This window comes from Phyllobates terribilis, unplaced genomic scaffold, assembly GCF_046119375.1.
Source record: "Phyllobates terribilis strain yellow unplaced genomic scaffold, ASM4611937v1 Scaffold_1__5_contigs__length_1240528914, whole genome shotgun sequence".
Taxonomy (NCBI): Eukaryota; Metazoa; Chordata; class Amphibia; order Anura; family Dendrobatidae; genus Phyllobates; species Phyllobates terribilis.
Window position 1 is genome coordinate 163,815,607 of NW_027362761.1, and position 15,315 is coordinate 163,830,921.

The 15,315-nt window shown below is 44.0% G+C and overlaps 1 protein-coding gene across 1 annotated transcript in view; it reads left to right on the top strand.

The window, feature by feature from the left end:
- The window catches only part of PUM3 (pumilio RNA binding family member 3), a 96,468-nt gene that overhangs the window by 9,164 nt on the left and 71,989 nt on the right, over positions 1–15,315 (top strand). The window contains exons 5-8 of the mRNA XM_073652487.1: positions 107–182; positions 2,418–2,511; positions 3,886–3,952; positions 5,774–5,948. Coding sequence (XP_073508588.1) covers positions 107–182; positions 2,418–2,511; positions 3,886–3,952; positions 5,774–5,948 — 412 coding nt within the window. The remainder of the gene's footprint in view (positions 1–106; positions 183–2,417; positions 2,512–3,885; positions 3,953–5,773; positions 5,949–15,315) is intronic.

The following is a 15,315-nucleotide window of genomic DNA, read 5'->3' on the forward strand; positions in this document are numbered from 1 at the left end:
TTTTAACATATCTACTTGGTGCATGTTTGTCCTTTTTTTTTTTTTTTTTCTTTGTCCAGTTTTATTTCACTTGTTTTTTTTTTTTTCTTTCTTATTTTGCGTCTAGAAAAAACTGTGATGCTGCAAAGAGAAGCAAATTAATGGATGAACTGGAGAAGCTGCTTCAAGGGAATGTGAAAAGTGTAAGTGAAGCTGATCAGCTGGTCCTTCTTCCTGGGTCAGACCACATAATATACATATATACCACATACACGCTCCATGCTCAGGATTTAATTGCTTTTACTTAGGAAAGAATCAATGGGAGCACTTTGACTGTAAGGAACATAAGTCAGTTTAATTAGATTACATAACAGATCAATATCCAGTACAGGTACATTTGCCTTTAGTGTCTCTTGAGAGATGGTTATTGTGGTGTATATGAAAAAAAGGCCAATCTATGCTTTGTAAGTTTTATATGCTGCCATTTATTTATACACTTAACATCCTGTAATTAATATTGGACCTCAACAGAATGTACACCCGTTATCTAAAACTTTCACATTGTTGACACCTAAAACTGTGTAGAGTCATCAAGTACCGTAGATCAAATACTATGGTAAACCATAATCAACAGTACATGGTTATAATTTATATTAGTCTTACTGGTAGACAGATTCATCTGAAAGGAGGGCTGTGGAGTTGGGAAATTTTTCTTAAAGGGAACCTGCCATGTTGAATATAGTGTCTGATCTTCAGGAAGAATGTTATAGAGCAAGAGGAGCTGATCAGATTGATATACATTTTTGTAGGAAAAGTTTCAGTAAAACTTGCGTTTTATTCAGTGATTGACAGTCTTCCCTGCACGAATGTGCATGCAGACATGGCTGTCGATCACTGAGTAAGACCGCCCACTGGACTTATGCATGCAAACACCAAGGATTCAATGAATAAAATACTGTTGTTTTTTTTCCATCTATATATCATTCTGCTCAGCACCTCTGTACCAGGCTGTCTACAGATTGGACTGCATGTGCAACGTGACAGGTTCCCTTTAAGGTTTCCTCTCATCTTGATCAGAGTTTCACAAGCAGCTGTTCAGAAGTCACACATGGCTTTTGGGTCCACTGTATGTGCCACCCCGGCAGCAGCAAAATACACTGCTGTGCACCTATTGTACATTGACAGTTAATATTTTGATACAAGCTATGTAATAAAATCATATCTTTAGTAGGTTTTCTCCCTTTTAATACTTCATGTGACTCGGTGCTTTCTATTGCATTTAAAGTGTTAGGTAATTGTAATTTATGATGGTTGTAATCAGGGCTGTGGAGTCGGTAAGCCAAACCTCTGACTCCTCAATTTCCATGACACCCTCATACATGGCTCATGTTTAAGTGATAAATTTACTGTAGCACAGATTCATCTCAGCTAATAGTCTAGGCCCTTAGGCTATGTGCCCACGTAGCGTTTTTCAAGCATATATGCTGCGGAATTTCCGCAGCGTAAACGCTTGTGAAACGCTATGTAATCCGCAAACCATGGTCCCCAAGGGGATTCCACAAGTTCAATGCCCATGCTGCGGATTTCCGCAGCGTTTATGATGCGTGGAAAAATCCGCAGCATGTCCATTAATTTTGCGTCTCCGCAAGCGGAAGTGCCTTTGCAATGCAATAAAAAACGCAAGGCAATTCCACATGTTGAAAACGCGCAATAAACGCGTGCGGAATTCCGCATGCGTTTATCCGGGAGAGGACATGCAGAAAATTTCTGCTTCATTTCCGCAGCGTGGGCACATAGCCTTTGATCAGGAATAGGACAGACATTTATAGGACATTTCATAACTTTCCCAAATTCTTATGAAAAAATATTCCCCACAAACTGCATTGAACTACTGTACCCAATTATATATTTTAGGAGTCGGAGTTGGTCCATTTTATACCGACTCCACCAAAATGGACTCCAACTCCAACTCCACAGCTCTGGTTGTAATGCAGTCTGCGTCTGCTGCTGGCATGTCATGTTCACTTCTTACCAGCAGATGGCAGACTGCATTACATACAGATAAGAGTCTGGAAGGCACAAGGTAGAGATTTTGGTATAACCCCCCCCCCTCCTCTATGGAAGGTTACTAAGCCTTTATATAAACCATCTCCAATCTGGAGTTTTTTCTTCTATAAAATATATAAATTCACGCTCTTCCATAGAGACCTTTGAGCCAAAGCAAGAAACTGTTCACATTTTGTCTATTGAATGAATGATTTTTTTTTTCCCATAAAATGTTACTTGTCATCTATATCATGACGGGCTCATATCTAGGAGTATAGTGTACTTATGATTTTTGGGAAATCTAACACACAGTGACTTGCATTGCCCTGAGTTTAATAGAGAAAAACAGCAATATTTGTTTCTCATCACCTCTTTTATTTTGTGTCCCCCAGATTGCGTTTGCGCATGATACCACCAGGGTGATACAGTGTTATATAAAACATGCCAATGAGAAACAAAGGAAAGCACTTTTTGAAGAACTTAAAGGTATTGTTTTGTTTTATCATATACGTCAAATTGTGCATGCCAGCCATCCAGTCTGATGCCTTGCTTTGTTTAATTGCCAAGTCAGAGCAGATGCCATGTGTAGATGAATGCATGTCCTGTGTAGATATGTCACAACTCTGTCGGATTACCCGGGGCCAAGGGTTCTTTCCCTGTCCCTAACGCTAGGGGGCGCCCTAGCTATCCCTGCTCCCCAGACTACTTCTGATGGTGAAGACGCTGGGGCCATGTACCTTGCTGAACTCATGAATCAGACCTATATCTGTTCCCCTCCCCCACCCAGGGAAGTAGGGAGTAATAGTGTATGTATATAGACAAACCAGACTAACAAGGGAAGGACGTACAGGGATAAATGAAAATACCAAACATACAAATATGCACTCACAGACAACAGGGAGGAAAAGAAAATAGGAGAGGGTGAGGATTTGCACACAGCTGAAACACCAAGCAACAATCACAGAGCAACATTCCAAAACGCTTCTACCAACAACCGACACCTCCACACCAAGCAGTATAAAAATAACACTGGCAATCCAGATTGCCAGAGGGGAGTGGCCAATAGTGCTTCTGATCAGTGCAGGAGTACATGAAATCAGATGCTGCTTTCTTCTGGCCCCTCTGTCGGCGTAAACCTGTGACAAGATAAACCATAAATACGATCAGAAGTACCTTTCATTACATAAATGCTCATTAAAGGGGTTTTCCTAATTCTGAAAACCCTTGCGCCTTGACTGCAGCTTGTGTTATAAAAACACTCGCATCAGGCGCTGAATCTACGCAGCTGCTTTTGGTTTCTGTTATTGTCTGCAACCCTTATGTCACATCAACAGCTCTGCAGCCAATCAGTGAGCTCAGTGGAACTGCCAGAGTTGAAGACACAAGCCATGTAGCTTACGGATTGGCTGCAGCGATGTGGGGTGGTGAGTAAAGTACAGTTTATTTAAAATAAACTGCATCCGGGGGGGGGGGGGGGGTACGTTTTCCTAATTCGTAAAACCTCTTTAAGGTCACTAGAAATGTTTGAGGAATATACGTCTTCCAATGCTTCACTCTAAAAGATTTAAAGCTGATGGGTTAAGCAATCACAACAGCCCCAAACTTATTACCTATTCTCTGCTTTTCCAGATTTTAATGTGGTTTGTCCCTAACTTTTTTCAGCTACATCATTGCAGCTGCCCATTTAGGTTCTATGTACTGACCCGTTTGGGGACTTGTACTGGAAATAACTGACATTTTGGTCTTTTTAAAGTGATTGATGTAGAAAGAGTACGAACCATGTTTAGGTAAACGCAGGACATGACATGCAGTTTTAAAATAATGCATCTATAATTTTCATAAATCTCATGTTTTCAACAGAACACATAGTGGACTTGAGCAAGTCAAAATATGCCCGAAATATTGTGAGGAAGTTCCTGATGTATGGGTAAGTTATATTATGTCCGTCTGTCGCTCCTGCAACTGTGTATTGATTGTGATAAGGACACCTTTCCCAGTGTAAATGGCAATTTAAAGCATCAATCCATCATTCGTTTTGTTTTTTTTTATTGCAGCACTGGAGTGCCGATACTAACATAAGATCCGTGTACCTACCATTATACTAGCCATCTGCTGTCTTCAGCCCTTCCTGGCACCGCTCCGGTTCTGTGCCGCCAACTTGTGACCGCAACTAACCGGAAGTCAGAGGTAATGGTACAAGCTCTCAATGCAAGTCTGTGAGAGCCAGAACAAGGTTTTCATAGACTTACATTGAAATGTGACCTCCGGCTCGCTCCAGCAAACACTGTACTGATCCGGCAGGTCACAAACTGCTGGAGACTAACAGCAGAAGACGGCGACTGGCAAGTATAAAGCTAGGGGCAGGGGCCTTACGTTAGTAGCTGTAGAAAAAATGAAAAAAAAATAACAGTAATAGTCACAAGTGATGGACTTTTTATCTTTAAGCTTTCACAGCTAAAAAGTCTATGGCTAAGCTCCCATGGTTTTTGGTGCTTTACTTCCATTGCATATTTTTGTGCACAGTTACAGCTAAGTATATGGGATTTATATAAATCTCATGTCACGTAGACTGACTGCAGACTTGTGAATCCTCGCATCGCGTGCATTGCACCCTATGAGGATTTGCCAGTGCCACGTGGCTGTAAGTATGTGATATGCATACTCCCAGCCATAACCTGACTAGACTGTTTCCGGCCTTGCGCCGTATACTTGTATTGATCGTGAAACAGTCTAGGTGCTGACACCGGCAAGTCCTCACAGCACGCAGTGCATGCACTGAAAGGATTCATGAGTCTGCAGTCACATAGAGTAACTACTGACTTATAGTCGGAACGATCATTGGTAAGAAAGCTCATTTCACAATAATTGTGCAGTTTTATCAGGCTGAAAGCCCGACAAAGGAACGTAATGCTTGATAATTGGAGGAAATGATATTTTGGTTTTCCGAAAAGATAATTTTTGGCAGCTCTTCGTCCTGTGTAAACGGGACCTCTGCTGCCTAGAACTATGGCATCCGCATGGACTTGCGGTCTGCCTGTATAAACAAGCTTTTAAAAGACTGCTGATTGGCAATCATTAAATGCCGTAAAATCGGTAAATATAGTAGAAACTAGCAGTAAAAAAAAAAGGGCAAATGGGGTCGTATCTGAGAATAACAATTCTGCAAATAAAGGATATGCTAACCTGATAAAGTTGTGTGACCCATAACCATGAATGCACATGAAAGCTGCTGCTGCAGATCCACGGGTTTTTCGACCAGGAAAGAGAAAATTGTGGTTTATCCGCGCTGCTGGTAGGCAATGAAGATCCAAATGGAAGTATAATAAAGGTTTTTTTTATTTCAGGTTCTTTAGTCAACACGTTTCAAAGTCATTTGGATAAACCACATTTGGGTCTTTTTTTTTGTTTGTTTGTTATATTGATAAATGTGAGTGCATTCAATCTCTGTCCACCCAGCCTGACTGACAGCTGCAGCTTGTATTGAGCCGTGAGAGTTCTCGGCAGGAAGGAGGGTCACTGAGGAACTGTCATTCTGGTTAGGTGAGCATAGATGGAGTTAAATTTTCATAAAGAATTTTACAGCCATTCTGACATAGATTTTCAAAGTAAATCCAGCATCCCTATCAGGATTAAAAGATATGTTTAGTAATTTATACAGTTTGTTGTGAAATCTGGGGACTCATCGGCTTTAAATAGCCTTGCATTCACATGTTGTGGGTATTCACGGTCTTATTTCTGTTATGAACAGGTCAAAATCCCAAGTTGCAGAAATAATAAAAAGTTTTAAAGGACAAGTGAGGAAACTTTTGCGGCATTCTGAGGCTTCATATATTGTGGAGTACGCATACAACCACAAAGCCATTTTAGAACAGAGGAACATGTTATGTGAAGAACTGTATGGAAACACATTTCGTTTTTATAAGGTAAATATTTAATAGGACAAAAATACACGTTATGTAATCTATGGGACTTGCCCGGATAAAGGGAATAAACTATTGAAAATAATTTTATTAACCTCTTCCTGACGAGCAGTATATGTACTGCACTGCGTTCCCACAAACCGCCGTACATATACTTCTTCACGATCGCGCGGACTCACGCTGAGTGCCCTCGTGATCAAGTGCAGGTGCCTGCTCTATATGAGAACTGACACCCTGCAGCAACCCCCATGATTGGTGCTAGCACTGTTCGCTTGCATTTAACCCCTCTGATGCCGCTGTCATAGTGACATCTAGGAGCATCACAGAGACAGGGAGCTCCCATCGGCACAGTGCGATTGCGTTGTGCCGATGGTCTCAGTGGTGACCCCGGGCTGAAAGATGGGTGCGGGGTCACCCAGGCACAGTGGCCTGTAAGCTCCTGTGAGAGACGCTGATCTAATGCCCTGCATTGCATTGCAGAAGCATTGGATCAGTGGTCAGTCAGTGTAAGGTTGATGTCCCATCCTGGGACAATGTAACAAAAAAAGTTATTAAATATTATAAAAATATTTAAAAAAAGCACAATAAATATATACATACAGCCAGCTCTGGCAAAAATTGAGACCACTGCAAAATTTTCAGTTTCTTGGATTTTTCTCTTTATAGGTATATTTTTTGAGTAAAATGTACATTGTTGTTTTAGTCTATAAACTACTGACAACAGGTCTCCAAAATTCAAAGCTAAAAATGTTGAATTAATTTGCAGCAAATGATAAAGCGTCAAAATACTAAAAAAGAAACAGTGCTTTCAGACCTCAAATTACTCATATTTTAACTCAGGAACAGTTCAACAGTTCAGAAATCAATATTTGGTGGACTAACCATGATTTTTAATCACCGCTTTCTTGCCATGCTTTCCACCAGTCTTTCCAATAGAAAACTGTTCAGTGGTCTCTTAAAATAAAATAAATATATATATATATATATATATATATATATATTAATATATTAATTTGTGTAAAAAAAAATATAAAAATAAGTACACATTTGGTATTGCCGCGTCTGTAACGACCCAACCTATAAAACTGTCCCACTAATTAACCCCTTCAGTAAACACCGTAAAAAAAAGAGGCAAAAGCTATGCTTTTATCATACCGCCGAACAAAACGCAATCAAAAAGACGAATGTAAATAAAAATGGTATCGCTGAAAATGTTACCTTGTCCCGCAAAAAACAAGCCGCCATACAGATCCGCTAGCGGAAAAATAAGTTACAACTCTCAGAATACAGCGATGCAAAAATAATAATTTTTTTTCTATAAAATAGTTTTTGCGTAAAAGCGCCAAAACATAAAAAAGCTATATAAATGCGGTACTGCTGGAATCGTACTGAACCAAAGAATAAAGCTACCTGATCAATTTTACCACACACGGAACGGCATAAAACAATTCCTCAATTGCTAGTTTTTGTTCATTCTGCCTCCCAAAAATCTGAATAAAAAGCGGTCAAAAAATGGCATTTTTTTCCCCAAAAATGGTACCAATAAAAACATCAAAAAACAAGCCCTCACATGACTGTCAGCCGAAATATGGAAAAATTAAAGCTTTCAGAATAAGGCAATGCAAAAACTTTTTACAATGAAAAGCGTCTTTTAGTGTGTGACAGCTGCCAAACAAAAAGGGGATATAAATCTGGTATCGCTGTAATCTCACAGACCCGAAGAACAAAGTCGTCTAATCACTTATACAGCACTAGGAACGGCGTAAAAAAAAAAAAAAAAATTCTTCTTCACTTGATGTTGATTTTTCATTCTGCCTCCCAAAGAATGCAATAAGGCTCGGCTCACATTTATCCTGCGCTCTATGCTGAGCTCTTAAACTGGGGTTTCTGTGTAATTCTCTGAAATATGTGATTAAGATGGAAGCCCTGGCGGAAGATTCCCTATAATGAGGCAGATGGAGGCACTGTAGATGGTGTCTGCACTGTGATCCGGCGATGTCCGTCTTTTTAGGCGTGCATAAAGATGCTGTCGGCCACAGTTTTGTGCACTTCTGAAAAGGACAATGCTGACCAGAGACCAGAGTAACTCTGCTGCCTCATTATAGTGAATGGATCAATCAGGGGTTTCATCTGAATAAAGATTTAGATGGAAACCCCTATGTAAGTGCTCAGCGTAGAGCACAGGATAAATGTGATCCAAAATGTTATGTAAAATGTTCCCAATAAAAGATTCAACTCAATCCACAAAAAAGCAAGTCCCCACACAGGTCCATCATCTGTCAGTGGAAATATAGGGGGCTTCCACGGTGTACAGAAGTTTTGGAAAAGCTCTATGGCTCCTTGCCCCACAAAAGAAATTCAGCAAATTCTGTGCTCCCAAATCCAAATACCATTGTTTCTTCTGAGCCCAAATGTGCCTAAACCACATTTAGCGTCCACATGCTTGGCATTTCTGTAGCTATGAGAGCCCGTCTAATTTATGGGTGCATGTCTCTAGAAGCATGAGCTGGGCATAATGGGCACTACAACGGCAGTTTGCAATTTTCACTCAGCAGCATCCCCTGCTGCTTGTTTCTGGAAAACACCCATGGAGTCAAAATGGCCACTATTCCAGTAGATAAGTTCACAAAGGGGTATAATTTCCAAAATGGGGCCACTTGAGCGGGGGATTCTGCTATTCTAGCACTTAGGGGCTCTGCATATGGAGTCAGCAAACTATTCTAGGAAAATCTGCGCTCTAGGAGGCAAATAGTGCTCCATCCCTCCCGAGTCTCGCCGTATGACTAAGCAATACTGTACAGCCACACATGGGGTATTTCTACATTCATCAGAAATTGTGGGACAAATTTTGATGCAATTTTACCCATTTACCAGTGTGAAAATGTAAAATCTGGGGCTGAAACAAAATTTTGGTGGTTAAAATGTAATTTTTTTTTTTTCTTCACTGCCCAATAGTATAAAATGCTATGACACACCTGTGATGTCCATATGATCACTGCACCCCTAGATGAATTCATTGAGAGGTGTAGTTTGTAAAATTATGGCCCTTATGGTGGGTTCTCCTGTTCTGGCACCTCGGGCTCTCCCAGTAGGTCATCGTACCCTTGAACCAGTCCAGCCAAATCTGGACTCCAATATGGCGCTTCTTCCCTTCTGAGCTTTGCACTATGCCTCAAAAGTAGTTTTCGACCATGTATTGGGTATCGGCGTACTCAGGAAAAATTGCACAACAAATTTTGGGTTCCATTTTCTCCTGTTATCCTTGTGAAAATGAAATAATTTGTGGCTAAAACAGCATTTTTGTAGGAAAAATATTTATTTTTAATTTTCACAGATAAACGTTGTAAAATTCAGTGAAACACATGTGGGGTTCAAGTGCTCACCACAAGTCTAGATCAATTTTCCACTGCTTAGGCACGTCAGGGGCTCTCCAAATGCGACATGACACTCGCAAACCATTCCATCCAAAACATCACTTCTTCCTTTAGGAGTCCTGCTGCTAATGATTATAGCAAATTTTGCATTGAAAGAGTCAAATGGCGCTCCTTCCTTTCCAAGCCCTGCCGTGCGCCCAAACAGTAGTTTTCCTCCACATATTGGCTTTCGGCGTACTCTGTAGAAATTGCTCAACAAATTGTATGGTGCATTTTGTCCTGTTACCCTTGTGAAAATAAAAAAAATTTGCGTCTAAAGTAAAATTTTTGTGGAAAAAAAGGTAAATGCTTGGCTGTGAGGTTCGGTGAAGCCCCGCCCACAGCCCATCAATCGGAGGGGGAACGCATCACTGTCACACCTGGCTGCAGCTGGAACTTGAAGTGGTATCAGCGGATGTCAGAGCCTGCTGCAGTCTGGTCACGTGATGGAACGGTCAGCAATAGCGCCGCTAACAGGCAACACTCCCAACAGGAGGTATTTACAAAAAAAATGTTATCTCCTCCTTTTAAATCGACAAGGGCATTCTCTATAGTCGTGGACATTTTGTGTGATATACCTTATTTTTCGGACTATAAGACGCACTTAGGTTTTAGAGGAGGAAAATAGAAAAAAAAATTAAGCAAAAAAATGTGGTCATGATGCCCTGTTAAGGGGGAGGGTGTCTGCTGCTGACAATGTTATATGGGTAATGTCCCCCAATTCTGTTAATACCCCCCCCATCCTGGTATATATGGCCCCTTCCTTCCTGTTATACGTTGCCCTCATCCCCATCCTGATATGCATGGCCCCCTCATCCCTCTTCATGGTATGTATGGTACCTTCATTCCTCTTCCTGGTATGGTCCCCCTCATCCTTCATCCCTGTATGGGTGGGCCCCCTTCATCCCTGTATGGGTGGGCCCCCTTCATCCCTGTATGGGTGGGCCCCCCTCATGCCTCATGCGTCCCTGCATGGGTGGGCCCCCCTCATGCGTCCCTGCATGGGTGGCCCCCCCCTCATGCGTCCCTGCATGGGTGGCCCCCCCTCGTGCGTCCCTGCATGGGTGGCCCCCCCCTCGTGCGTCCCTGCATGGGTGGCCCCCCCCCTCGTGCGTCCCTGCATGGGTGGCCCCCCCCTCGTGCGTCCCTGCATGGCCTCATGCCTCACCGCGTCCCTGCATGCCGGGTGGCCTCATGCCTCACCGTGTCCCTGCATGCCGGGTGGCCTCATGCCTCACCGCGTCCCTGCATGCCGGGTGGCCTCATGCCTCACCGCGTCCCTGCATGCCGGGTGGCCTCATGCCTCACCGCGTCCCTGCATGCCGGGTGGCCTCATGCCTCACCGCGTCCCTGCATGCCGGGTGGCCTCATGCCTCACCGCGTCCCTGCATGCCGGGTGGCCTCATGCCTCACCGCGTCCCTGCATGCCGGGTGGCCTCATGCCTCACCGCGTCCCTGCATGCCGGGTGGCCTCATGCCTCACCGCGTCCCTGCATGCCGGGTGGCCTCATGCCTCACCGCGCCCCTGCATGCCGGGTGGCCTCATGCCTCACCGCGCCCCTGCATGCCGGGTGGCCTCATGCCTCACCGCGCCCCTGCATGCCGGGTGGCCTCATGCCTCACCGCGCCCCTGCATGCCGGGTGGCCTCATGCCTCACCGCGCCCCTGCATGCCGGGTGGCCTCATGCCTCACCGCGCCCCTGCATGCCGGGTGGCCTCATGCCTCACCGCGCCCCTGCATGCCGGGTGGCCTCATGCCTCACCGCGCCCCTGCATGCCGGGTGGCCTCATGCCTCACCGCGCCCCTGCATGCCGGGTGGCCTCATGCCTCACCGCGCCCCTGCATGCCGGGTGGCCTCATGCCTCACCGCGCCCCTGCATGCCGGGTGGCCTCATGCCTCACCGCGCCCCTGCATGCCGGGTGGCCTCATGCCTCACCGCGCCCCTGCATGCCGGGTGGCCTCATGCCTCACCGCGCCCCTGCATGCCGGGTGGCCCCATGCCTCACCGCGCCCCTGCATGCCGGGTGGCCCCATGCCTCACCGCGCCCCTGCATGCCGGGTGGCCCCATGCCTCACCGCGCCCCTGCATGCCGGGTGGCCCCATGCCTCACCGCGCCCCTGCATGCCGGGTGGCCCCATGCCTCACCCCGCCCCTGCATGCCGGGTGGCCCCATGCCTCACCCCGCCCCTGCATGCCGGGTGGCCCCATGCCTCACCCCGCCCCTGCATGCCGGGTGGCCCCATGCCTCATCCCGCCCCTGCATGCCGGGTGGCCCCATGCCTCACCCCGCCCCTGCATGCCGGGTGGCCCCATGCCTCACCCCGCCCCTGCATACCTCGTCCCCGCATGGGGGGGGCCCCCCTTTACATTTTAGAGGTATTAAAGAATTTATTTATAATTAGTCTCTTACCCCTTCTTTTTTTTTTTTTTTTTTTTTTTAATAAACCTTTTTCTCCCCTATTCCCGGAAAACCCCTTTTAAGTATGCTATGTCAATTGGGCACTGCCACTTATACACTGGCAGGCATAATTCGCTGTAAAACACTGCAATACCTGTATCAGTCAAGTGATTATACAGTGGGTACAGAGACCCCTTTACATTTTTCACTCTTTGTTCCATTGCAGCCATTTGGTAAATTCTAAGTCCATTTTTTTTTTCTCATTAAAGTACACTCTGCTCCCCAGTGTGCTGCCTACCTGGTGCTTGAGTCCGGCACATCGCTGATCGGGTTGACAGTTTACTGGGAGGGGCTGGTGAGGACCCAGCGGTCATGGTGCACATTGGCACAAATGACAAAGTTAGAGGTAGGTGGAAGGTCCTTAAAGATGATTTCAGGGAATTGGGCTGCAAGCTAAAAGCAAGGACCTCCAAGGTGGTATTCTCTGAAATACTACCGGTACCACGTGCCATGCCAGAGAGGCAACGGGAGATAAATAAGTGGCTCAAGAACTGGTGTAGGAAGGAGGGATTTGGGTTCTTGGAGAACTGGGCCGACTTCTCAGTTGGCTACAGACTCTAAGCTAGGGACCGGCTGCACCTCAATGGGGAGGGTGCAGCTGTGCTGGGGGAGAAAATGGCTAGAAGGTTGGAGGAGTGTTTAAACTAGGGATTGGGGAGGAGGGTGTTCATTTTATAGGTGGGGAAGATAGTGACCTGGGCATAAGTAAAGAAATTGGGGGTGGGGTAAGAACAGTCAATAAAGTAAGAAGGAATAGAGGTACAGAGAGATACATAAAATGCATGTACACTAATGCCAGAAGCCTCACCAACAAAATGGAGGAATTAGAATTAATTTTGTTGGAAAATAATTGACATGGTGGGGATATCTGAGACGTGGCTGGACGAGAGCCATGACTGGGCAGTTAATTTACAGGGCTATAGTCTGTTCTGAAATGACCATACAAACAAGCGAGGAGGGGGTGTGTGTTTATATGTAAAATCATCCTCAAATTCTTGCGGGAGGATTTATGTGAATCTAATGGAAATGTAGAGTTCCTGTGGGTGGAGTTAAGGGGAGGGGGAAAAAAATAATAAATTACTGATAGGGGTTTGTTATAAGTCTCCAAAAATAATGGAAGCAGCGGAGAATATCCTCCTAAAGCAAATAGATGAAGCAGAGACTCAAGGAGAAGTCATTATTATGGGGGACTTCAACTACCCTGAAATACATTGGGGGACAGAAACCTGTAATTCAAGCAAAGGTAATAGGTTTTTGACAACTATGAGAGACAATTACCTTTCACAACTTGTTCAGGACCCAACAAGAAGGGGGGCACTGCTAGACCTAATATTAACCAATAGGCCAGACCGCATATCAAATATACGAGTTGGGGGTCACTTGGGTAATAGTGATCACAAAATAATACTTTTTCATGTAACCTTTAATAAGATGTGTAGTAGAGGGGTTACAAGGACACTAAACTTCAGGAAGGCAAATTTCCAACGGTTGAGAGATGATCTTAGTGCAATAAACTGGGACGATATCCTGAGACATAAAGCTACACAAAGCAAATGGGAGACATTTATTAGCATCCTGAATAAGATCTGTGCACAATATATACCCTATGGGAATAAACATGCTAGGAATAGGAGGAAACCACTATGGCTAAATAGAGCTGTAAGGGGCGCGAGAAGTGACAAAAAGAAAGCATTTAGAGAACTAAAGCAAGTAGGTAGTGATGAGGCATTAAATAAATATAGAAAATTAAATTCTGTAAAAACCAAATCAAGGCAGCAAAGATTGAGGCAGAGCGAATCATTGCCAGAGAAAGTAAAAATAACCCCAAAATATTCTTTAACTACATAAATAGTAAAAAAACAAAAAATGATAGTGTTGGCCCCCTTAAAAATAGTCTGGGTGTAATGGTGGATGAGGAAAAAGCCAATATGGTAAATGATTTTTTTTCAACCTTATTTACACAAAGAAAATCGCATGACAGAAAACATGATCACTGATAACAAAAATTCTCCATTAAATGTCACTTGCTTAACCCAGCAGGAAGTACGGCGACGTCTAAAAATCACTAAAGTTGACAAAACCCCGGGCCCGGATGGGATACACCCGCGAGTACTGCAGGAATTAAGTAACGTCATAGACCATTATTTTTAATCTTTAAAGATTCCATAATAACAGGGTCTGTACCACAGGACTGGCGTATAGCAAATGTGGTGCCAATATTCAAAAAGGGGACAAAAACTGAACTTGAAGGAAGTTATAGGCCAGTAAGCTTAACCTCTACTGTGGGTAAAATCCTGGAGGGTTTCCTAAGAGATGCTATACTAGAGTATCTGAAGAAGAATAACCTCATGACCCAATATCAACATGGGTTTACGAGGGACCATTCCTGTCAAACTAATCTGATCAGTTTTTATGAGGAGGCAAGTTCTGGACTGGACCAAGGAAATGCAGTGGATGTTGTGTATATGGACTTTTCAAAAGCTTTTGATACGGTTCCACACAAAAGGTTGATGCATAAAATGAGAACAATGGGGATAGGGGAAAATATATGTAAGTGGGTTAAGAACTGACTCAGTGATAGGAAACAAAGGGTGGTTATTAATGGAACACACTCAGACTGGATCTCAGTTTACAGTGGGGTACTACAGGGGTCAGTATTGGACCCCCTTCTTTTTAACATATTTATTAATGACCTTGTAGGGGGCATACAGAGTAGTATTTCAATATTTGCAGATGACACTAAACTCTGCAGGGTAATGAATACAGAGGAGGACAATTTTATATTACAGGAGGATCTATGTAAACTAGAAGCTTGGGCTGATAAATGGCAAATGAGCTTTAATGGGGATAAATGTAAGGTAATGCACTTGGGCAGAGGAAATAAAATGTATAATTATATGCTTAATTGTAAAACACTGGGCAAAACTGTAACTGAAAAAGACCTGGGTGTATTGGTGGACGACAAGCTCACGTTTGGTGGCCAGTGTCAGGCAGCTGCTGCAAAGGCAAATAAAATAATGGGATGCATTAAAAGAGGCATAGATGCTCATGAGGAAAACATAATTTTACCTCTATACAAGTCATTAGTGCGACCACACTTAGAATACTGTGTACAGTTCTGGTCTCCGGTGTATAAGAAAGACATAGCTGAACTAGAGCGGGTGCAGAGAAGAGCGACCAAGGTTATTAGAGGACTGGGGGGTCTGCAATACCAAGACAGGTTATTACACTTGGGGTTATTTACTGTGGACAAAAGAAGGCTTAGGGGTGATCTTATTACTATGTACAAGTATATGAGGGGACAGTACAAAGACCTTTCTACTGATCTTTTTACTCTGAGGCCAGAGACGGGGACAAGGGGGCATCTTCTAAGTCTGGAGGACAGAAGGTTTAATCATAATCACAGGCGCGGATTCTTTACTGTAAGAGCAGTGAGACTATGGAGCTCTCTGCCGCATGATGTTGTAATGAGTGATTCACTGTTAAAATTTAAGAA